Raw genomic sequence first — 24,119 nt, 5'->3', positions numbered from 1 at the left:
GCCGACCGAAACTACCAGCTACAAGTGGCTGCACCTGGTTGGTTAAGCAACGTCCTTTACGATTAAATTCATGACTGACTCACTTGTGCATGCGACATATGGTGGATCAGAAGGTGCTCTATAATAGCTATCTTCACAATCGCATCTTGAAGATCCTTCCTTGTCAGAGAAGCTGTGAGTAGGGCAGCGGGAGCACTGCAGATCTTGTGAGGAGGATTTGTAGAACCCACGGCCACAAGCTAAGGCAGAACAAAACAAATTAAGGTTTAGATTTGCATTGACTGCTATTCTGATCTTTTTTGTCTCTGTCACATGAGGTACACATTCCTGTAAACATCTAAACTACCCATTCTGTTATGCTGGAGCAAGATACTATGCTCACAATTTCTTTTTCTTCAGTTGATGTTGTTAATGATTTTGTGGCATTTTTATGAGTTCAAGCATGCACTACAAATACCTCAGCAGTTGGCAGCACAATATTTTAACACACAGGGCCACAGAAATATAACAAGCATCTGTTTCTCACCAAAGAAGAGTACAATAATGGTGAGAAACAGCTGGATGCCTGCAATGGGCCTAAACAAGGGAAAAACAGTCTGGAGAAGTTCTGCTCTAAGGCCACTGAAGTGTTTCTGCTATCTGAACTAGCTGATTTGGAATTAATAGAGTAAAAGTTACACTCCCCTGATCTGAAAAACCCAAAGAAATTGTAACCCATCAGTGAACTCTGATCCTGAGGAAAGAATGAGGCGTGAACACTTGTTGGACAGACGACACTGGTAGGAGCAAGCAGAAAGAGGAGGAGGGGAGACAGCATTAGCTGCACAGTTGGTTTTTCCAGTTTCACAACTAGGCTGAAATGAATTTACTGAAACTTTCAAGGGAAATTTAAAAGGTAGATAGTTGGAAATATGCCTATAAGAACATTTCATACTTTGGTTTGCCTGCTTTGAACACACTTAGGTAAAAAATGTGTTGTGTTGCGTTCCCCAACTGATGTTTAGAAATACTTCCCTCGGCTACTGGCAGTTCCCAAAGCAGAAACACCCGTAAAGCACACCTATAATGGTTCCTACAAGCAGAGAACTGCAACCTAGGCAGCTAGCTTGAGAATGGATAAACTATGAGAGCTGTAGGGGACAAGGAAGAGGGAAGTGGCCTTCCCGTACCTAAAGGGGGCCTACAGGAAGGATGGGGAGGGGCTCTTTATCGGGGAGTGTAATGACATTAGGAAAAAATTCTTCACAGAAAGAGTGGTCAGACACTGGAATAAGCTGCCCAGGGAGGTGGTGGAGTCACCATCCCTGAATGTGTTTAAGACTCGTTTAGATGTGGTGTTAAGGGATATGGTGTAGGGGAGAACTTTGTAGAGTGGAGTTGATGGTTGGACTCGATGATCCCAAGGGTCTTTTCCAACATAAATGATTCTATGATTCTATGATAGGACACAGGATAACGGCCTCAAACTGAAAGAAGGTAGATTTAGATTGGATATCAGGAAGAAATTCTTTCCCGTGAGGGTGGTGAGGCACTGGAACACGTTGCCCAGGGAAGCTGTGGATGCCCCATCCCTGGAGGTGTTCAAGGCCAGGCTGGATGGGGCTTTGAGCAGCCTGGTCTAGTGGGAGGTGTCCCTGCCCATGGCAGGGGGGTTGGAACTAGGTGATCTTTAAGGTCCCTTCCAACCCGAACCATTCTGTGATTCGGTGATTCTGTGAAGTGGGGATCAGACAATGCTAAAATTGGAAACAGATTAAGACTCCATTTCAGCACTGAGGTTATGGGCAAACTTACAAACACTGTCAACATGAAAAATAGAACATAAAAGTCCTCCAGAACTTTCTAATATAGCAGAGGCTTTTCCAACCACACTATTTTATTCTCTTTTTCCAACCCTAACAGACAGTCTAACCTTCTTAAGCCGTCACCTGTATGCAAAGAAAAGGGGTCAGAGAGTGAAACTTAGTATTGGGTATCAAAATATTAAAGCTAGTTAAATAGTCATTCTGAATTCAGAGAGAGAGAATTTACTTTGGTTATATTCATATTTGCTTGGATATTTTCTCAGAACAGAAATGCAAAGTATCCAAAGACACTGATATTTGGAACAGTTATTTCAGTTGTCTGGTACCGCAGTGATGGAAAGAGCATGAAAACAATGAGCTTTATGCAAATCACACTGAAGTCAATGAAGAGCATCTGACTTTAGTAGCTGTTGGACTGGACCTACAGTGTAGCTACAGCGACATGACTCTTATTAATCTGATGAATTTTCTGCAACTAGAGAATAAAATGGTGGTAATACTTAAGATAACAGTAGATTAAAGCTGATGAATTAGGTAAACCAACAGTGGATCATACCAGTATAAAATGATCGGAAATTCTGGCCCTCTGTTACTGTGCATCAACATACTAACTTTCAAAAGAAAAATATGCCTAAAGGACAGAAATCGCCATAACATTTAGAGTTTGTCGTGCTGAAAAAAACAGTAGATGGAAGCTAAATTACCTGGCAGAGAAAATTAGTAGGCAAAGCATGTATCCTTTGACTTTGACAAAGGGGCACAAATTTGCATTAGAAGAAAATCTAGCCCTGCTTGTAAAACATGCTATAGTTTGATTCTACTATATTGATTCTATAGTTTGATTCTTCTATATACAGTCACTGTTATATATGCTATTTAGAAAAGAAGACAGAAAGAATTTTGGACAAAAACTTCAGATAAACATGACCTGTAAATTCATAGTTGTGGCAAATTTAACTCAGAAATATCTTTTTATACCTTCATTCAAGATTGTTTCAGAATTCCAGGACCAAAGACAAAGAGCACTAAAGCTGAACTAATTTGTATGCGTGTACCTTACGACATATATTTAAACTTCTGTCTGCTTTTTCAGTACTTTCAATTGAAATGTGGCTAAAATTACCAAATAATAGTTTCCTGTCTTTCTTAAATAGTCATGTTCCTCTCATACTGAGCAAAACACTGGACAAATACACCGGGTCTTCCAGCACACAGCCCTCTGCAAAGCAAAGAGCAGCTTAAAAGGCAAAGATCCCTACTGTGTTTCCAGTCTGTCCTTCTCAGCAGGGAACATTACAAAGCAAAGATGCAGAGAGTAAAATAGAGATTTCAGACAGAAATAACAAAACGTAAACAGAAAACCCCTTTTCATTTTTTTTCTGATTACTTGATCAAGACATTTATATGCTCAGTCACTTACTATTTAAAGTAAGTCTGCATTTCTTATTAGAGTTCAAAGGATCTGAATGTCTGTGACTAGTTTACATGACTGAAAGCCATTTATTCTCCTGCACAGCATACCACAGGCGGCAGGTTCAGGCACTTGTACCGTGCTACAATTCCATTAGCCTTTTTTCCAATAAGAGGCTTGTGACGACATCTGATAACCATCCTTTCAACTCATACACCCCATAAATATAAAGGGCAGAATACTCCAGCATTGAAATTTTTAACAGTATGAAATAGTGCTTTTAAAAAGGATTTTTAAAAACTTTATAGTTCTTTAGAAAGGAGGGTAGGCAAAAGTACGCATCATAATTGAAAGTACTCATTGGAGGAATCAAATTATTTTCCCATTTTTCTTCATACATTTAAATTTGTCATAAAAATTTGTTTTTTCAGCCTAGCAGTGGAATACTTCTGTTGCTTAAAAATTGTGGAGTTATGAATCTTTTTCTGTTTTTAATATATATCACTGTCCTTGCCAAAAAACTTACAACTGACAACTCTACCAAGACAGGGTGTTGGACGGACCACTTATGAAGGTGTGATAACTTGCCAGTGAGCTATTACGGATCTCAGGTGGGAAAGAACCATTCAAAAATATTTTTTTTACTCCTTTTTTTCCTCCCTTTTGTCCTATCTTGCCAAATTGCCATGGTGATTTTTTTTTTTAATATTACGAGTAATTTAAATACATTGTTTTGCTCTACACTGTTTTAAATCAAGCTATTTTGATCCAATTTAGTTCTTCATGTAATATTTTTAAGATTATAAGGACAGGTGGTATAAAATCCCCACTGCCTCCATAAGCAACATTAAAAAGATGTTAATTGTAAAAAAAAAAACAAAACAACACACATTAGGCAAACGTTACTTGGAGCTCTGTACATGCAAATCTAAAGGTGATAAATACAGGTACTGTTCCACGGAAGTATTTAATGGCAAAGCTTGAGGCAACTCAAATTGTTGAGTTGATCACATCCATTTTAATATCTCAATTCATTAGTGCAGGAGAGCACTCATCAGCAGCACTTCTTCCCTATAAAGGGAGCCTATACTGTAAATCAAGGTACAGGACTCAAGCAATGATGATAGATATGCAGGAGGGTATAACTGGCGAGGCAGCATTCTGATGTTGTAGCCATAATCCTCATTATTGTTCATCTGAGTAAAATGTGAACTCATTTTATCTTCCTCAAGCAAGTTAAAACCCAGGAGTACTTTTGCTTCTGAAGGGCTTCTGGGGTACTGGAAAAGACGGGGAGTGGGAGGGAAAGGGAAGAAAGCCAGCACAAAATAAATTTACTTCCATTCACTGTGGTGTGTCATTTACAGCTGCTAATTTAATAGAACAGCTCTACCCAGATGAAGCTCCCATTTTTGTTCAAACAGCTGCTCCACAGTCTTATGCGTTCCAGAAAAAGGTTTCAAACCAAGAACAGTCAACTTTACTGACAGCACAAAGACACAGAAAAACAGCAACCAGCCTAACCTAAACGAGTCTTGAAATAATGCAAAAATTAGTTACTAATTTTTCCCCCACATATTACAAAATCAACAATAAATACAGAAGAAAGCTCTGCTTCAACCAAGGCGCAATTCTTTGCTTAATATCTTAGCCTCTGTCAGGGACTGACCACCAGTGACTCCCCCAGGGCCACCCAGCGCCTTGGGTTTGTTTACTTGTCTGCGACAGCCACGGCTGCTCCTCACAGAAAATCTTCCCACCTCCTCTGTGAAGCAAAGAGGTTTCTCTTGTTGGGAAGCTGGCAGAGTTCCACCGTGAAATATAAAGATGATGTGAACGGCCCTTGGATGAGAGAGCCTTCTTACACCGTGGAGCTGCGGCTTGAAACTGAGCAAGGCATTGTCGTTTCATTTTTGAACTTCCTTGCCTGCAAGGCCTAGATAAAGACCTACACTATTCTGTCTGTATACGATGAAAGACCCCGCTGAAGACGACACTAGAAGTCTTTCTTGGCTTGGACAACGTTGCTTCCTTCTTGTACCTCCAGCAGCACTCAGCCGTGACAAGGACGTATCGTGACAGTAGGGTCTGGTACACGACTGGGCAAGGTTGTGGCGTCAGTGCGTGGTACTCGCTTGAATACACGTTCAGCACATGCCACTGCAGTCAGTGCAATCGCAAACATTTTGAGCCAGTGTGTTTGGTATCACTTAAGGGCCTACAGAAATACTGCAAATAATGGAATATTGCAAAGCCACAAGTAAATACTGAGGAATTAACACACACTACTAAGAACTATGATGCCACATCTGTGGCACAACAAGGCATTAGCTGTTGTAACTAGAGATGCTGACTGCAGCTTATATAGAAAAATAGCAGCTTCTCTGCTGTGAGCTCATCACGTGCCTTAGTGGCCTGGTAGAGATCAAATAATGTATATTTTTCTTTTCATATTTATAACAAAAAAAAAATCCAAGAAACTCTGGAAGGGGGAACGGAGGCAGATGTAGAGAGCAGCAAACAGCAGCCTGGAGTCCCACTTGTGGGACAGGAAAAAGGAAAAAAGGGACGTGTTAAGTATTGTTCAATTTTATGTAACCTTTTCACTATAAACACTATGGAGATTCATTTTGCTTCTAGGAGAGCTAGGGAACTTAAGCTGGGAGGGATGATGGAAATACGGTAAGGGCTATGAGTGACATGTGTAACAACCGATGTTTATATAACCAAAGGAGAAAGAGTAAACAGTCGTAGGGCAGTGACACATTAATCAAGAAAATTATTTGCTACTACAATAATACAAACAAATTTAAGAAAGAAATCTCCATTTGTAGAAGCGCAAGGCTTCTAGGTGGCATATCAGCTTAAATCTGAAAGGGCACGCAATTGTTTCAGCATGTTAGACACTTGATTGAACATGGCTTTTGATAATAATTTTTCAGTTTATATGAAAATAACGAAACATAATGAGTTGCAAGGAGGTGACTGCACTAATTACTGTTTGATCCCATTATAAGAAGTAGACTGGTGTGAGGGGAGAAAAATAAAGATGACATACTGTGCCAGCAGGGAAAGAGAGCTTGTCTGTTTATTCTGGTTTGCTCCCCTTTCCCTGAGTTTATCGCCATGAGTAAGTTTTAGTGGTGTTCATGCCATAGTTTCGTGCACGCTGAAGAAGATGAAATTAATGTTTAAAAACTGATACTTTTTCAAAGTCGGTGTCAAAGGATGGCAAAGGAATAAACACAGAGTTTCAACAACAGCATATTACTTACCAACCTGGGGTAACAGCCTGGACCCACTGAGAGCCACAGCAAAATGACTGCCCACCTCGGGAGAGCTCAGGTTTTCCCCGGGTTCCTCCCTCCTCTTCACATGAATAAAGTAAGTTGACTATATGTTAAAGTGATCCTATACATTGTATTTTTTCATACAGGCAGTGGCTAGAATTTGTTGTGTATCTTTGTGGAAATAAGCCTCCATTCTTGTGACTTGTTTTGTGTTATCTTAATCAACTCCCTACCTTTCTACCCTCCCCAAGCCTGTAACCATTAAAGACAATTCAGCTAACCTGCTTTTCACAGAAATTATGTGCACACAAGGAGTTTGTGCAGATGTTTCCTGGATGAAGTTATGCAGCTGCAAAGACTTTATTAATTATAAGATGCAAAATGGATTGTTCTGTAATTGAAACTCTCTGGGGCTCTGATACATTTGAAAATTAACATACATATATGTATGGTCAGGACATAGATGGATGCTGTTAGATTATTTATTACAGATGGATATTTTAGCTAATACAGAAAAAAGGCTGGTCTTTCTCTACTGGAGCTTTCAAATACTTTCTTCATATTAATGTCTACGGTTCCATAAGTCAGGACTGAAAGCACAGCTTGCAGAAACAGTACTCCCACTGCTAGTGTTGCTGACCTCATCTACGATGGACAGGTCCAGAATCTTTATTTTAATCCCATTGACAATGCCTCAGTGGGAGTAATTATAACAGTCGGCCACAAATCCAGACCTCCTGTCACTGATACATTAGGGTTTTTCACAATGAAAATGAGCAGCACACAAGGAGGATGAAAACAACATGGGGTAGTGATTATAGCAAGATTTGTCAACCCCCTTCTGTATTAACCTGCTACAAACATATGACAATTTGGCATGGGAGACACCAGAAATACAAAATGTTTAATCCTCCACAGTATCCAAAGTAAAATTTTGAAAATAATTTGGGGGGCATTTTTCTCTTACAAGATACTTGGCTGGTAGATCACGTCATCCATAGCCACTTTTTAGCCAACGTATCTGAAGTTTAGATAAACTGAAAGCAGACCATTATAAAATAATTCCCAAATGTAGATTTCAATGTGAAATATTAGACATAAGAAATCCAGTAACAAAAGGAGACTTTATAACCTCTGATCCCCTTTTCCAATAATTTGTGTATGTTCAAGTCATGACTATGTTTGAAACTGTAAATTACTTTTATAGTGAGAGATGGCATCTGTTATGCCTTCTCTGGCACCTAATATATATTGTTTTATAAGGGGCTTAGACTGAAGTATTTTATTTGTCTAACTACTTTGCAATGATAAATGTCTAGCTGAAAAAGATGTTTATTTTAGCTTGATTTTTAAACTGCAATAGCATCTAAAGATTATTCATGTTTCAACCAAGGAATTATGTTGTATGGTTTAGCCAGAGTAAACTCATGACTCTTAATGGTGCCTCAACTATAGTGTGAATGACATATCTAAATAGGGCTGTCCCGTGGCTGCATAACATCATCCACCCAATGTTTGCTGTTGCCTGTCAGGAATCTCTCAGACCTCGTATTCATTTCCTAAGCCTAATATGCCCTTGTTGTCCAAAGTCCTGCTAATGTCTTTGGAGAGTTGTTCACATACTGCTGTTCACACAAATAGAGATCCAGAAATAGACTGCTTGCTAAGTAATAGTAACTTATTCTGATTTTTCCACTGCATGAAGTGAAACTTTTACCTCTCTACAAATCTGCTTAAACTGCTCCCCTCCAAAAAAAAAAAAAAACAAAAACAAGAAACCAACCTAAGTATGTAATCACATGTGCCCTTTTAACTTATCTAGTTGCAAAGAAACATAGGCACATAGGCACAAAGAAATATTTTAGTGTTTTCCTGGCTAATTTATACACAAGGACAAGGTAATCAGGTTGAAGAACACATCCCACAAATCAAAGAATACCCAATGTCACTATACCATAACCGCAAAATTACTTTGAATCTAGTGATTCTCAATAAGTACATAAAAGACTTCATTTAAATGGCAATTAAAGAAACTCTAGCATAGTCTGAGCAGAATTAATTAACTGTGTGAGTTAAAAGTTGTGCATTGAGGCTATGACATAATGTTTCTCTACATTTTCAGAATCTGCGAGAACTCGGGCACGTGCCTCTCATTAACCTTCTTGGGAACCACAAATATAAAGCCATCATGAAAATTTGGGAGAAATTAACATGTGAGAGATACAAAGACATAAAAATGCAGACAGATGCAACTCCGTTACTGAACAGAGTTCAAAAGTGAAAGATCAGTTAGAGAAATGAAAGGAGAAAAGATATTCCGGCTTTCTGGCTTTCCTGTTCATTCTTTGCCTTTTTTTCTTCTTTTCTTTTTCCTTTCACCATGCCCTTCCCTCAAGATTAGGTTTGCAAGGTGCTCGAGTACCTTCTGTGCAGAGTTGAATGACAGCTTCACTGATTAGCCAGATTGGGAGCAAGCGCTCCACACTTTGCAGGACATGGTGTAGGCTCATGACAAAAAAAAATAAAAATGAATCCATGCCTGCAGTTTTGTCAGCAGTAGGAATTTTATCTGTCTTCTTCAGAAGGTTCTCAACCAGTCAGAGAATTAATGGAAAAATGCATTTGATTTGCTCATAGCTTCTGCATCTTTGGGGTTTGGTTTTTGTTTTGGTTTGGTTTGGTTTTTTTTTCCTCTTTTATTGACTTGATAATACTTAATTATGAACTTTTAATTTTTACTAAAAAATCTGTTAAAACTACAGTGACTAAGAATTCAGCAAATCTGAGACCACCAACTCATTTATGTTACGGAAGTTGTAATGTTCTTATAGGAAAGTTGTATGACTTTAATTAAGCGGAATAACACACCCCTTAGATGCATCAGCAGACAACAGACATTACTGCAATGAAAAGAAATTGCCTATGCAAACTACAGTGTAAGTGGTGCTATTTTTTCTAAACAGATGTATGAAAAATTTATGCTAAATTTGTCTCATTCCTGTATTAATGTCTTTGAGGATTTTTTTGGTTTGGTTTTGTTTTGTCATTTTCTTTTTTTAACTTGTACAAAATTCAACTCTAACAGCCACAAGAAAAGAAATAAATACTGGTAATGAAATTAATACAATAGATTGTTTCCATGAGCTTTTTCTTTAACTTCTTTGCTTCCCTATTCTTGGGGCGTAGCTCAATGAAGCACCAAAAAATTCTGTATAGTCTACAATGTAGTTAGCTTACTTTCTACAGTGTTGCCACTTAAATAGTCAACAGAGCTTGCCGAGTTCAGTCGGGACGTGGACAGTGGCAATGCTGAGACTCAACTCCTGTGACCTCATACGGGTTCTGTACAGCCTTACCTTGTCTGTCCATACACAAATGAACCCTTTGCGGTGTTTAATGCGTATTCGGGCTTTGTGATTGCCAACATGTCTTACGGAAGGTTTCCTTTTATTTTCTACAAAGAGCAGAATACTTAAAAAAAGGCTTCAAGCAGTAATGAAAATAACTTAATTCGTGGGGGAGGGTGGGTGTGGGTGTGATGTATTGTGGGTGTACTTGTTTTCTAAATAAAAATACTGTAAAATCCAATCACTGATAAATCATTTGGAAAATATAAAAATAATTTGAACAAATATCTTTGAATTTAAAGCCAATGAGATTCCCATGGTCTGCCTACCTGACCTTCCAATGTAGCAAAGGCCTTTGGGTTTAATGAACAAAATCTTTCACTGCCAATACTGTATTCAATTTTGGGCCCCTCGCTATAAGACATTGAGGTGCTGGAGTGTGTCCAAAGGAAAAACGGCGCTGTTGATGCATATGAAGCAAAGCAATGAAGCTAGTGAAGGGTCTAGAGCACAAGCCTTATGAGGAGCGGCTGAGGGAACTGGAGTTGTTCCGTCTGAAGAAAAGGAGGCTGAGGGGAGACCTTATCACCCTCTACCTGAAGGTAGTATCACTCTTGCCTGAAAGGAGGCTGTAGCGAGGTGGGTGTCAGTCTCTTCTCCCAAGTAACAAGAAGTAGGACAAGAGGAAATGGCCTCAAGTTGCACTGGGGGAGGTTTAGATTGGATATTAGGAAAAATTTCTTCACCAATAGGGTTGTCAAGCATTGGAACAGACTGCCCAGTGAAGTGGTTGAGTCACCATCCCTGGAGGTATTTAAAAGACGCGGTGTTCAGGGACATGGTTTAGTGGTGGACTTGGTAGTGTTAGGTGTACGCTTTGACTGTATGATTTTAAAGGTCTTTTCCAACCTAAATGATACTAGGATATTAAAGGTAGAAATGTACAGTGGAACCTGGAAGTACTGGCTACTAGGTAGGACCTGTTATCTTTTACTGATTTTTTTAAGCAACTCCATTATTTTAGAATCTTTTAGCCTCATTACCTCAAAGCAAACAAACTAAAAAAAGACCATCTCACTCTAAATAGCAACCTCACTACACAGCACCGCTACAACACAACTATGAGACGATGACCTTTTACACGGAGCAGTGGACATGTCCCCTGACATGAGCATCTCTAATGGCTATTAAGTCCCCCAAAGGCTTTAGTCTCCCTTGCCAAATGAACAGTCGTAATCTTGCCAGTTTGGCTGTCAGAGTCCTCTGATCATGAAATCACTGTAGTTTTCACCAAACCCCATAAAAGCAGCTTCCAAATATCTGAAAAAAACCCTCTCACTCCCTGGCTGCCCCTTTTTTCCCTTCCTGGGGGCAACACCAATAAAATTTCAGGAAAAGAACATGAACTGGTGAAGGGAAGACAAGTGATAGCTTTTCTGATGGAGTTACTTCTAAATTATCATCAGAGAGAGAGTGGAAATACGAGTAAGTTTCAGTCTATCATAGACATGTCAGCCATATCTGCCAGACAAAGAGATCTAGGTATGCAGAGATTGAAGTTTCCAACTTCCCCCTCATCCTTCAGAGCAGCTCCTCAACGGACAAGTCCCATGGCTGTGGGGGACAGACGGGTTATGCTACCACAGGAAGAGCAAATGCATTCAGCCAGGCACTTCTCAGGCTGCCTACAGCCTGAGATCTGCCCCTCTGAGACTTTCCAGGAGACTCCATGTGTTGACCTACCCGCCTGACCCCAACCATGAGCAGGCATGGGTGGGACAGTGTTGGCTCAGGCCAGCTGGAGGACGCCAGGTCAAGTTTTCCTTCCCAAGATGCCATGAAGTTCACCTAACACTTGTCTCTAAAAGCCTGGACACTCAGCCAGTTTGGTTTGGCTCAAAGGCTCAACACTGATGTCCAAAACACAATGTAGATGCACCTACACTGACAAAGGAGTTCCCCAACAGCAATTTACTTCTGCAAGACATAAAAAATACTTCACTATACAGGCACCATCATTCACATGTTATTAAAGCCTTATTTACAAAACCTTCTGACATACTACTGTAAAACTAACTTTGTGCTGTTAGTTTTCTTGGTTCCTCAATCCGGTTCAATCTACAGCCACTAAATGTCTGCCAAGATACAGTACAGGAGCAGGGGGCTGAGAAACAGTGGAACCACTTCTTTCATCAGCAATGCTTAATCAATGCATTAATAAAATGTAAAGTTAGTAAAAATATAACTTGAGTAGCTTCTTTTACTTCTGTGGAGAGAACAGTACTAGGTTTACTCGTTCTGTCTATCTTTATGCCTTAGATTCCCTCTTCACACAGATTACTCCCTTCTGATGCCCCAAAATCCTGCCTTACAGCAACTGTCCAGGTACAAATATAATGGGAGAGTTTCCTATTAAGGACTCAGATAATCTGAAGTCCTTTCATGAAATCGTTTTGTCCCCTGTGAAATAAGGGAGATCTTTTGGGGGAGTCTTAAATAGAATCATAGAATCATGGAATTGTTGAGGTTGGAAGGGACCTTTAAGATCATCGAGTCCAACCTTTAGCCTACCCTGACAAGAGCCACTTCTAAACCATGTCCCTCAGTGCCCCATCTACCCTTTTTTTAAACACCTCCAGAGATGGTGAATCCACCACCTCCCTGGGCAGCCTATTCCAATGTTTAATAACCCTTTCAGTGAAAAAATGTCTCCTAATATCTAATCTAAACCTCCCCTGACATAACTTGAACCCGTTTCCCCTCGTCCTATCACTTGTCACCAGGGACAAGAGGTCAGCCCCCATCTCTCTACAACCTCCTTTCAGGTAGTTGTAGAGGGTGATAAGGTCTCCCCTCAGCCTCCTCTTTTCCAGGCTGAACAACCCCAGCTCCCTCAGTCGTTCTTCATAAGGTTTGTCCTCCAGACCCCTCACCAGCTTTGTAGCCCTTCTCTGGACACGCTCCAACACCTCAATGTCCCTCTTGTAGCGAGGGGCCCAAAACTGAAGGCAGTACTCGAGGTGGGGCCTCACCAGTGCCGAGTACAGGGGGATGATCACTTCCCTAGTCCGGCTCACCACACTATTCCTGATACAGGCTAGGATGCTGTTGGCCTTCTTGGCCACCTGGGCACACTGCTGGCTCATATTCAGCCGGCTGTCAACCAACACTCCCAAGTCCTTTTCTGTCGAGCTGCTTTCAAGCCATTCTGCCCCAATCCTGTAGCGCTGCATGGGGTTATTGTGACCCAAGTGCAGGACCCGGCACTTGGCCTTGTTGAACCTCATACCATTGGTCTCAGCCCATCGGTCCAGCCTGTCCAGATCCCTCTGCAGAGCCAACCTCCCCTCAAGCAGATCAACACGCCCGCCCAGTTTAGTGTCATCTGCGAACTTACTGAGGGTGCATTCAATCCCTTCATCCAGATCATTGATAAAGATATTAAAGAGAACCGGCCCCAGCACCGAACCCTGGGGGACACCACTTGTGACTGGACACCAACTGGATTTAACTCCATTTACCACCACTCTCTGGGCACGGCCATCCAGCCAGTTTTTTACCCAGCGGAGGGTACACCTGTCCAGGCCATGAGCAGCCAGTTTCTCCAGGAGAATGCTGTGGGAAACAGTGTCAAAAGCTTTGCAAAAATCCAAGTAGATAACATCCACAGCTTTTCCCTCATCCACTAAGTGGGTCACCTTATCATAGAAGGATATTAGGTTTGATAGGCATGACCTGCCCTTCACAAACCCATGCTGACTGGGCCTGATCACCCTGTTCTCCTGCATGTGCCGTGTAATGGCACCGAGGAGGATCTGTTCCATGACCTTCCCAGGCACCGAGGTCAGACTGACTGGCCTGTAGTTCCCCGGATCCTCCTTCCGGCCCTTCTTGTGGATGGGTGTCATATGGTTCAAGGACAAAGTTCTCTGTAAAGTGGTGCAAATGGATCTGTTGCTGTAGGCTTCCTGAAGCTTTGAGGCAATCAACTTGATGTGGATATTTAATTTAATTTAACTGCAATGGTGCTTAATAATTGGCTGGCAAGAAATAAATCTGGAGGGCTTACTCATAAAATAGAACAGAAGCAGGCATCTCTATAAGCTTTCCAATTGAAATGAAATTAAAATAACTTAATAACACATTTTGTTTCCTTTGGACAATGACCTACCATTACCATTCCAGGCCTTAATCCAGAAGAAATTTTTCACGGGTTTCTGTAACACATTCCTCAAGGCCATCATTATACAGCAGGCAAATACACCCAAACAAAAGACTGGCTTCTAAAATCCCACAAGAGAGAAATTACTCCACTTCTACACAACATTGCTACAGAACTTAAAAATAACTATAGTTATTAGTCTCAGATATTCCTACATTTAATGTTGGTTGTCCTACTTAGAAAAATATGCTCATGCCTATCAATCCATTGCAGTGCTTTTGGATGAACTTTAATGCAAAAAAGCAACTGTTCTCCATAGTTACATTTGGCTTAGAATGGGAAGAAATATAAGTACTTCCGGAAAACAAAAAAAAAAAGAATACACTCTGATTTCTTTAAGAAGGGATTCCCTTCCAGGTTCACTAAAGCCTACAAAATTTTTATCAGTGCGTAGACTGGAAAATTAAACTGTCTGTGTAAGTATTTAGCTATAATCTTTCAAAATAAAAATGGATTTAACCTCTTTATCTAAAGATTAGAGTATCTATTTATTAAGAGATTACAAACACACAGCTCCCCTTTAACGAAAAAAAAAAATATATATAAAGGAAAAGCATTACCGTAGTAATTCACTGATACGAAACTGAACTGGAATAAAACATGAAGAAACTTTTTTCTGGGTTTGCTTCAGTATGTCTGTGGTAAGAAAAAACATGCTAACTCTGACAGATTTATCTGCTACAAGTTTTTATGAGAAAACTTCCCAGATTCACACAATGCTTTAATTCCAAATAGTACAGCATGAGTTGTGATACTGTGAAATGAAGTTGTCTTTACTAATTGCATACTCTGAGCAGAAGTGTGTCTTATAACAGTGAGCGTATCAAATCTGCCTGGCTGATCCTTATGATTTGGAAATGTCACTTTCTACTAAGCACAGAGAAAATAGGGAGGGGCAATAAAGCCGCTCAAAGATAGCAGCCATCCAAAAAGATAAAGGACACGCTGAGGAAAAGCAGACAACAGATTGCAGAGACAGAACAATCACAGATGGAGGCCAGGTGGGTGGGTCAAACAATTTTTTTAAAAAAGGTTTATTTTCATATTTAAACAGTACCCCGTTGTGTAAATGTTCAGCAAAGAACTGATAAGAAAATGGATTTGTAAGTGCGTTTGAACAAACAACATGTCTTATAGTCAAGAGGGGCTTAGTCGTATATAATTAAGGGATAACGTGCATGGTTGAAGAGCGTATGATATAACAAGCATTTTCTGCAAATGATTAAACCCCACTGCAAAACAAAGGAGCTAGATACCCAAGGAAGCTTTATGGAGCCAGCATGGAGTAATCTTAAAATGTTGAACTTCCTTTTTGCTGGAAAATACAAAAGGATATTCAACTAACCATACAAAAGATTTTTTCACTGAAAGTGCTGTGAACTTCTGTGCTGCTTCTGCCATCTAATCAAGCTCTTTAGCTAAGATTATCACACTTTCTGTTTCAGTGTACACTACTATTACATTTAATCCTTTAAACTTCCTAAGTGAATAGCTCTGTGCACGTACAATGCCCAGGTTCACTGGAACTGTGTGCAATCATAGTTCTCTGCAAATTTCCAAAAACTCAGTGCCATTACTCATCTGAGCAATTACAGCCCTGAGGGCTTGATCCAAACCCACCAAAGTAACGGGTGTCTTGGACTATGGATGACCTGAATCATGCAATAAAGACAAGGCAAATGAGGATGATCAAAGGTCCACCTAGACCACTGGCTTGTTTCTGGCCATGACCTGTGCCAGGTGCTTACAGAAGGAAAGAAAGAGCGGGGCAGAGGCAGAGGGGACCTGCATCCAACAACCAGGCACTAGCAATCGTGAACTATCAACCATCTCCATCTCTTTGCTTAATATCCCCTGACAGACTTTTCTTTCATGAATCTATCAAATTATTTTCATAAACTACCAGAGTTCATCCAAGTGACTATTCACCTGAATGTTAAAGCAAGTTTTATTTCTTTTGAGAAAGTATATATAGTGCCTGTTTCCACACAATTCCTTACATAGCCGTAGCTTGCACACGTACAGCCACACCAACACTGAACCTGTGTAATGCTGACAGTAATGCCACAGCAGAAACAGCAGAAAACTACTCTTGTGTGGCTTTGAAAAGCCCAAGAAGCTGAGTAAATAGCACATTCCAAACACCAACCATTGCAGGGGCTATGTGCAGGTGTCACTGACTTCATAGCAGCTTGGGTATGTCACAGCAGAGACTACAGCATAGACACGTGAACAATCCCCATTGTATCTGGCTGGCTGTCAGGTTATTCCAAGAATAACGATACTCCAAGGCATTCACAAAACTTGTAAGGATTTTCAAACCTAGAATTCCTATTTGTGTTTTTCATTATTGTTATGTATTTGTGTCTTGTGTTTCAACTTTTAAAAACTGAGAGGGAATAGAAAGAATGCTAATATAACATGAATGCATCCCCATTAGCACTTTGTTTGGATCCAGAGTGCACTTTTTAAGTGATTTCCCAGTCATCCCTGCTTACCATGTTTTGCTTCACATCAGAGTCATCTCAGAGCACGTGAACTGGTTTGCTTTCAGAGGAAAATAACCATAAGATGTGCTTGAAGAGTGAAACTAACACACTCCAACCACAATTGGATCAGATTAGGCCTACTCCAAATAAACCCCCCAAAAATGTATTTAGTATGGACATCAAGCCCTCAGGACTAACTATTTTGCTTTGCAGATTCACTCCTATTGTTCCATGCTCCTTGCTAGTGACACTATCACAAGGGGAAAACATGAATTCTTCATTTGGAGAAGCTTTAATTGTTGGCTTTGATTGACAAATCAGTACATAAATTATCTAACACACGTAGAACTGACTCAGCGTCCTAATTTTGAACAATTTGCAACTCAAATGATTTTTTTTCTGTGCAAGTAATTCTTCAAAGAGGCTCTGTGTAGCTTGTTAGAAAGACAAATTTATAGATGCTGGTTCCTCAGTGCTCAAGAAACTACACAATTCTTTGAAAAAGAGCAAGACTCTGAAACAGAAATAATGAAGGCAGCAAGTTGTTATAGTCACAAACAAAAAAAAAAAAAGAAAACAGGAAAAAAAAAGAAAAACAAAGATAATAAAAGCTGGTTTACAGAAGCAGGGGGAGAAAAAGCAGATTTATATAAAGTTCAGTAACAGGCAATGGGAACCAGTTTGTCCTTACATAACATGTATGCAGCTCCCAGAAGAAATTCTCTTCATGTTAGGGAAGTGCCCTCACAGCCCATGGTACAATTCAGTTTTCCACTTAGGGTGGAATTTAAGGCTTTCAATTAGGCAGTTCCCAGAAGAAATACTCTCTCCATGTTAGGGAATTGCCCTCACAGCCCATGGCAGAATTCAGTTTTCCACTTAGGGTGGAATTTAAAGCTTTCAATTAGGCAGGTCTATTCAAAAATCATTCATTCATTCTCAAAAGGATGGACTGCCAAGGAAGAAATAAAACATATCTCAAGAAGGCGTGAAAGTCATGGCAATAGCCCAGGGGACAGCAGGTATTGTCACTGATAGAAAGCATTCCCTAATATCTCCCTGGGCTCTAATACATTTCCCTCTTCAGTTCTGCTACACTACCCAAAAGAATACTGGTCTCCTAGTACCACTGTCCTTTTTTCCCCATTCTTGCAATTTTCTGCATTAAATATTAATGTTTTTTCTGAATGATAAAAACACAAATATATTTAAACTTTAACTAAAGTTAATTTTATAAGAAAAACAAAGATGGAACAAATTCAGAGTAGAGTGGCTGTGGAAGTCCACTAGGAGTCAAGGAATGGGGCTGAGCAATGGAAAACAAAACAGGCATGCAGTCCTTAGTCAGGGTCAGTTCCCCCCCTTCTCTTCCCAAGTTTTCTAATTGCTCAGCCAGACGAATTTCCATTACACAACCCAGCTCCTTATCACCAGCAAGCACACTAGTCCAACAGACCTACTGATCTCAAATGGGTCCCCTCTGAGACAGTGACAGGAAAGCTACACAAAAGAAAAAGGTTGGCCAACTCTGACACTGGATTCAAATACAAAGTCAGATTGGGATCTGGGCATCCTGAGTCTGCCATGAGGACTTCAGCAGGAAAAAGGGGCTATAGGGAGGGAAACATCTACAGAAACTGCAGCAATGTGATACAGAGCAGGAATATTATTAGAGAAGTCGTCCAAATTAATCCCCTGATCTCCGCTGCCTAGCTGACAATGGGCCACAGATTTAATATTCAGGATGTGATTTCTCCCAAGATTACAACACCTAAATTTCAGTGTCACTGAAGTTCTTGCATGTGTAATGAGTAGCTAAGCTCTCATTGGAGTCTATGGAGACTCAGGACTCAGTTCTGAGCTGCCTAAATGCAATTGCCTAGTCCAGCCTGAGAAAGGCTATCCTGTCAGGTCCCCACCTAATGGTCCAAAGGGGTACAGGTCTTCTGTGACTCCTGTATCACGTCTGCCAGCCCACACAGATGTCTTGCATACTATATACACACCACCTCAAACAAGACCAGACAAACAATGTTTATGAACCCAATCCCAGGCTCTTGCAAATGGCCAATGGAATGGCTCTCCAGGCGACAGCTTCAAAATAAATCCTGCTCTCAGTTACTTATCCTGACATGCCAACATATAAAGCATTCAGTCATAAAAATTACCAGTAATCCTCAAATGGCACCCAACTGCATAGCCTCATAAAATATCTCCTGTTTTCATATGCAAGCAGTTTATCTAGCATCCTTTGATAGGTGGGTAGCGATGAGAAATGAGAAGAGTAGATTATTCATAGTTCTCTATCGGACCTGCCTCTATCAAGTACCAAATAGATCCATATACATAGCGTTGTAGAGCTTTTTATAGCTTGCCACACAAAGTCTCAGTGACTGAACTGAAATGAGTAATGTATGCCTACAGGGAAGGAGATATCAAGCTGAGGTTGGCATATCTGAGCCATTGAGTAGAGAACTAGTGTACTGTAACTAGTTATCTAAATTCAAAATAAGAGACTGGTGAAGTTAAGTTGTTTATGACTGTATTAGGCTATGATGACATTTATGTGGAAGATGATGAAAATTAATTTGATATGAATGCAAATGTTAGCTGGAAATTTGCTGCATTACAGCAGCAGTATAGATAGAACACAGATTTGAAGAACCTTAGTTCTACACGAACAACGTGAGCACATCTATGTTTGTGGGCATGAATGTACACATGTGCATGCTTGACCAGCATTCATATTTCAATGACATAACCCTCTCTACTGGCCTATTATGCATCCAAAAACCAATGGTAGGAGTAGCAAATGGTTTGGGTGAAGCCAAGAACAAGTAAACATTCTCAGTTATTAGTGACTGCAGAAAGCTGAGTTACTGAAGACTTTATCAAGTACACATTGATTCTTAAAAGAAAAAAAAATCCTCTATTTGCCTTTCTATTCTCATCTTTCTTCAAACTTTGGAACAAACTAACATATGACATCACTGAAACAGCAGATGTAAAAGCCATATATTGGGGGTTTTGCCACTATATGCATGAAGCTGCAAAAAGCATTAGTTATGGACACTTCTGGGGGATCTGAGAATTTCTAATTAACATTCTACTTCCCGCACTACAAAAGGTGACAATTCCTTTGCCCAGCCGCTAATTCTCATGTTGAATTACATAGGCACTTCTGTGCGTTTTTGTGTCCTTCTGGTTTCCTTGTGCTATAAGGTCTACAAGTGGCCAAAACTCTATTCTGCATTTAATCTTCAGCTTTTAAGATGTTCGATAATTACTGATAACTTTGTCAAAATAAAACAAAATTCTATTCAAAGCAAGGAGCTCTAAGATGTAAAAGGAACACAAAGCTCACTGGAATCTTTCTCAAATGCAGGGACAGGTTTTGACTATGTGTATCCACAGCACATTTGACATTGGTGTCACACAGGGTGACTTTATAGTACATTTTTGCAAGAATGAGCCCAAATGTATATCAGCACTGCAGGCATACTGGTTTTAAACCAGTAAGGTTCTCAACAAGTATCTCTGGATAGACTTAAACCAATATATCCTCCCATCTGTCCTCTGCACTTATGCTTTTCCAGTAGTACCAGAGGTTTCAAACAGCCCATACGTTGTGCTGTATTTTCATTCATCCTCCTTCAGTCCTGAAGGTAGCACGTCTTGTGGATTAGCAATCAAAAAAAACCTGTTTCATCAAAGTCTGAAAATGGGAGCTAGTGGAAAAAGAAATGGAATTTAATGTGAAAATAGGTAATGCTAGGGTTGCTGTACTGATTGCTTTTTTCTTTTTTTTTCTTTTCTTTTTTCTTTTCTTTTTTTTTTTTAATACTGAATTCACTTACAGCTTCTGCTTTTTATTTGCACTTACAGCCTCTGCTTTTTATTTGTAGTGAAGCTGCTATAAAATTTTCCGTCAGCCGTAGCTGATTTGCAGAATTAAGGGCTACTGCTGTACAATTTAGAAATACAGATTCTTGACCTTTTCCATGATGATGTTTCTACAACATCCTTTGGCAGCAAAGCCCGTAGTCTAATCGATCGTATAGTAATTGTCCTAAAACTTAATATAAATTGTTCCTGACAGTGCTTAAGCACATAGCATTTTTATTTACGTCCACTGACATATGAAAATAAAATACTCCTTTTCTCTTTGTGACACTCTGTAACAGATTGGCAGACTTACGATCTGTTCTGCTTAAAAAAAACCATAACTAATCTAAACAATCCCCCCAAAAAAACCAAAATCTCAGAACCTTAAGAACGAAGGCAACAAATGCCAAGTCATGCTGCTAGATGAGGAGCTCCCACCTATATAAAAAAGTGAAACACCTCTTTCAGATGAGAAAATCAGAAGAGAACAGGGGACAAAGACAAACCTCAGACAGACTCAGAATGCAAGAAGATTAGGTAGGGTTTATGTGGTTTTACCCATAAATCAAATCCAATAACACAAAACTTCAGGAAGGGATTGACTTTTGGTATTATCTCAGTCTATATTGTTCAGCTAAAGATTTGACAGGTATATAGTCCATTTACATGCAGCTCTTTGCATATGCAGCAAAATTTATGTCTCCTGTTTAAGTTTTATACCAGTTCTGTTAAACTTAGAAGACTGATTGCACTGATGTTCTCTTGAAGGTCAAACAAGTAATGCAAACTTCTGCTGCTTTTAGTTCCTAAATTTCTGGAGAGTTGTCTTAATTCTGTGGGTTTTAGGTTTACTTTATTAAGGCTGTAGCCATGCTTAAATACTTCAGTGGGATGGGAAAAGGCAATTTTTCTGCATAAAAGAATAACATAACATTTGACAACCCATGCATCTGCATTATCTCCTTAATTTTCTCCTAGTGTAAAAATCAGATTAAAACTGCAGTCATTTTCTTTAAATAAAATTATTTTACATTTTCAATGAACTCAGGTAAATTTTCATTGAAGTACCTATTCCTTGAAAGAAGATGACCATTATAACTCATTGTCATGATGACTATCTATCTCATCTATCTTCTCATTTTCATATCAGAGAATCTGTATTCTTACGGGCTTTCCAGCATCTTACTACCTTGTCTTCTTCAGCCTGACTTCCTGGCACTGAGTACCGAACCTGTCTGCCAATTTTAACTAGGGAACATAACATACTTTTTCACTGGGTCTGTCTTCATAGGCCCTTACTCTGAAGTGACTGAGTCGACAACAATATATGTACAATGTCCTTACGTCGCATCATGAAAAGTGTTTAAAAAGAGAAGCTTAGTTGTTCTTTTCATACATTGTTCCAGCTGGTTGCATATGTTTAGACGTGAGCAAAACTCAAAATACTGGCTTTTCTTCAAAATTAATTTATTCAAATGTCTATAAGCCTAATGCTTATTTTTGTATCTTTCTCTTTCCTATGATAACCATCAAATTAGAAGTAGATTTCATAGGAAAAGCTGCAGAAAGGTGAAGACTCTACTCAGTTTCAACTTTCATTAATCATGATGAGGTACGGTAAAGCCTGAAAATTTAGGTTTTATGGCCTCTGTTCTGTTTTAAGCAGAGGTAAAAGTAGAAGTGGACCAAATCCACACCCAATTTTATTTCATTTTGAGATTTTATTCTACTACTCTATTAACTGCAACAGGTATTTGGCCAGTTTTGCAGGCTAAGCAGTCTTCTTCATAGAAGAAAATTATTTAGAAGTAGCATTGCTACAAGGGTACCAAGTTGAAATTTGTATCCATTCCCCACAGTGGCACTTAACAGCTTTGTGACTGCAGCCAACTCATTTAATTTCTTTTGTTTTCTCTGTCTTCTCTGGGTAAATAATGAACAATAGGAGCAAAGGGGAATACATTCCCACTCAGTGTGTAGACAGTAGCACCTCGGAATCAACTGATTTCTTGAGTCTGGTTGAAACATCTAGGCATTAACACACTAAACATCAACAACAGCCTTCAGTAAAATCTGTGCAATTTCACAAGAATTTAAACTGCTCAAAGGAAAATATCAATAGGATAGAGAATACTTTCTAACAGCTGATAGAATTAAATGGAAGAACTGACTCTGTTCTCTACAGCTCCACCAAAGCAAGCATAAAACGATAAAGTGGAAAAGAGACTATCAGCCACAGGATATACCTAACAGACAGGCACACTGAAGATAAATGCTTTATTCCTGAATCTTTTTTCTTGTGGATTTCAGGAGAGGGTTGTGGAGGTAAGGGGGTAGATAGACAAGGGGCTTTTATTGATTTTGTGTGCTATACTTGCTCTTGCTACTTATTAAGAGCTGTGGAAATTGCCCATAGCTATCTTTTTCCATGTTTTTTCTGGCTGCAATACTGTCACTCCTGTCTTTGTTCATGTCCTGGAAAAGCAGTTCCTCTAAGGACCACTGCTACAACAGGAGCAGACACCCAAGTCATATCAATGAAGATGGTAAGAGATGTGTAAACACTTTGCAATATTCTGAATTCTATTAATCAACACCACAGCCACTTAAAGAGCCCTTCAACCTACAATACCTATAGTTAAGACCGTCTAAAAGCACATGATGGCAAGAGAGATCCCATAGGATCAGGCTGTAAAAGACTGCCTTGTTTTTACTGCGGGTCCTTTTTTTCAACCAGATTAAGACTCATTGCAACTTTCCTTTAAGAATTTGCAATGGTGTCAACAACAGTGGCAGTAGAGACAGCAGCTTTCCAAGCATCTGTCGTGTCAGTGCTAGGGCCATCAGCATAAACAGATTGGGCTAGAGACAGTTGTCCCATGTGAATCAGTAAGACTCAGCCAATTCTCTCCATTCCGCACTGATCACTGATGAAAAGGGTTTTCTTTGAAGGATAAATGTTATAAGTTCCTTGTATGTAGAAAAAAAAAACAAAACCTCAGCATGTTTTATGCCTTACTTTCCCTGAATTTCTCCTGATAAATGCACACTCTAATCTGATAAATATTCCCTGAGGAGCACCATGCATTCTGACTGCTCAGACACACAGGGGAAAAAAAATAAATAAATTTAAAAAAATCAACCTATGGATGACTAAATATTGATGAATATGGTGTGAATTCTGAGGCAGGTTCTCCCCTCCTCTGTCTTCCACTTTCTAATTTACAGAGCCTGCAGTATTTAGAGTCACAATGTCAACCAAAGTCAGAAGAAATAGAATTCTAGAAAGCATTACAACCATCATTAGCACTCTCTATCCCGACTACTTATCAGACGCATATAAATCTTGATGCCTATGTGACTCACTATGATGAAATTAAATGAGAGCAAACAGAGCAAATGCATGTCTACTGCTTTTATCTCTAACCTACTCAGACAGTCATCAATATATTTGAGCTACAGCAATACATTTCGCAATATTTCAGAATGTTGTTATCATTTTATTAAACCAAATATCTTTAGTATTTGTTCCTTGTATACCTCCATAGTCTCCTAACAGATAAACCCTCTCCAGCACTGACTGGATGATCCAACATTTCATACAACAGACTCACGTGCTCACTTTTCTGAAAAAAAAAAAAAAAAAAAAAAAAAAAAAAAAAAAGGAAAA

At 39.5% G+C, this 24,119-nt stretch overlaps 1 protein-coding gene across 9 annotated transcripts in view; it reads right to left on the bottom strand.

Moving 5' to 3' along the window:
- Positions 1–24,119, bottom strand: part of EPHA7 (EPH receptor A7) — a 217,069-nt gene that overhangs the window by 157,385 nt on the left and 35,565 nt on the right. For all 9 annotated transcript variants that reach the window (XM_063329956.1, XM_063329951.1, XM_063329954.1 and 6 more), the window contains exon 4: positions 84–239. In XM_063329956.1, coding sequence (XP_063186026.1) covers positions 84–239 — 156 coding nt within the window. The remainder of the gene's footprint in view (positions 1–83; positions 240–24,119) is intronic.

The sequence above is a fragment of the Chroicocephalus ridibundus genome, chromosome 3 (assembly GCF_963924245.1).
Source record: "Chroicocephalus ridibundus chromosome 3, bChrRid1.1, whole genome shotgun sequence".
Classification (NCBI taxonomy): domain Eukaryota; kingdom Metazoa; phylum Chordata; class Aves; order Charadriiformes; family Laridae; genus Chroicocephalus; species Chroicocephalus ridibundus.
Note: the sequence above shows the minus strand (reverse complement) of the source record. Positions and strands in the feature narration are given on the sequence as shown.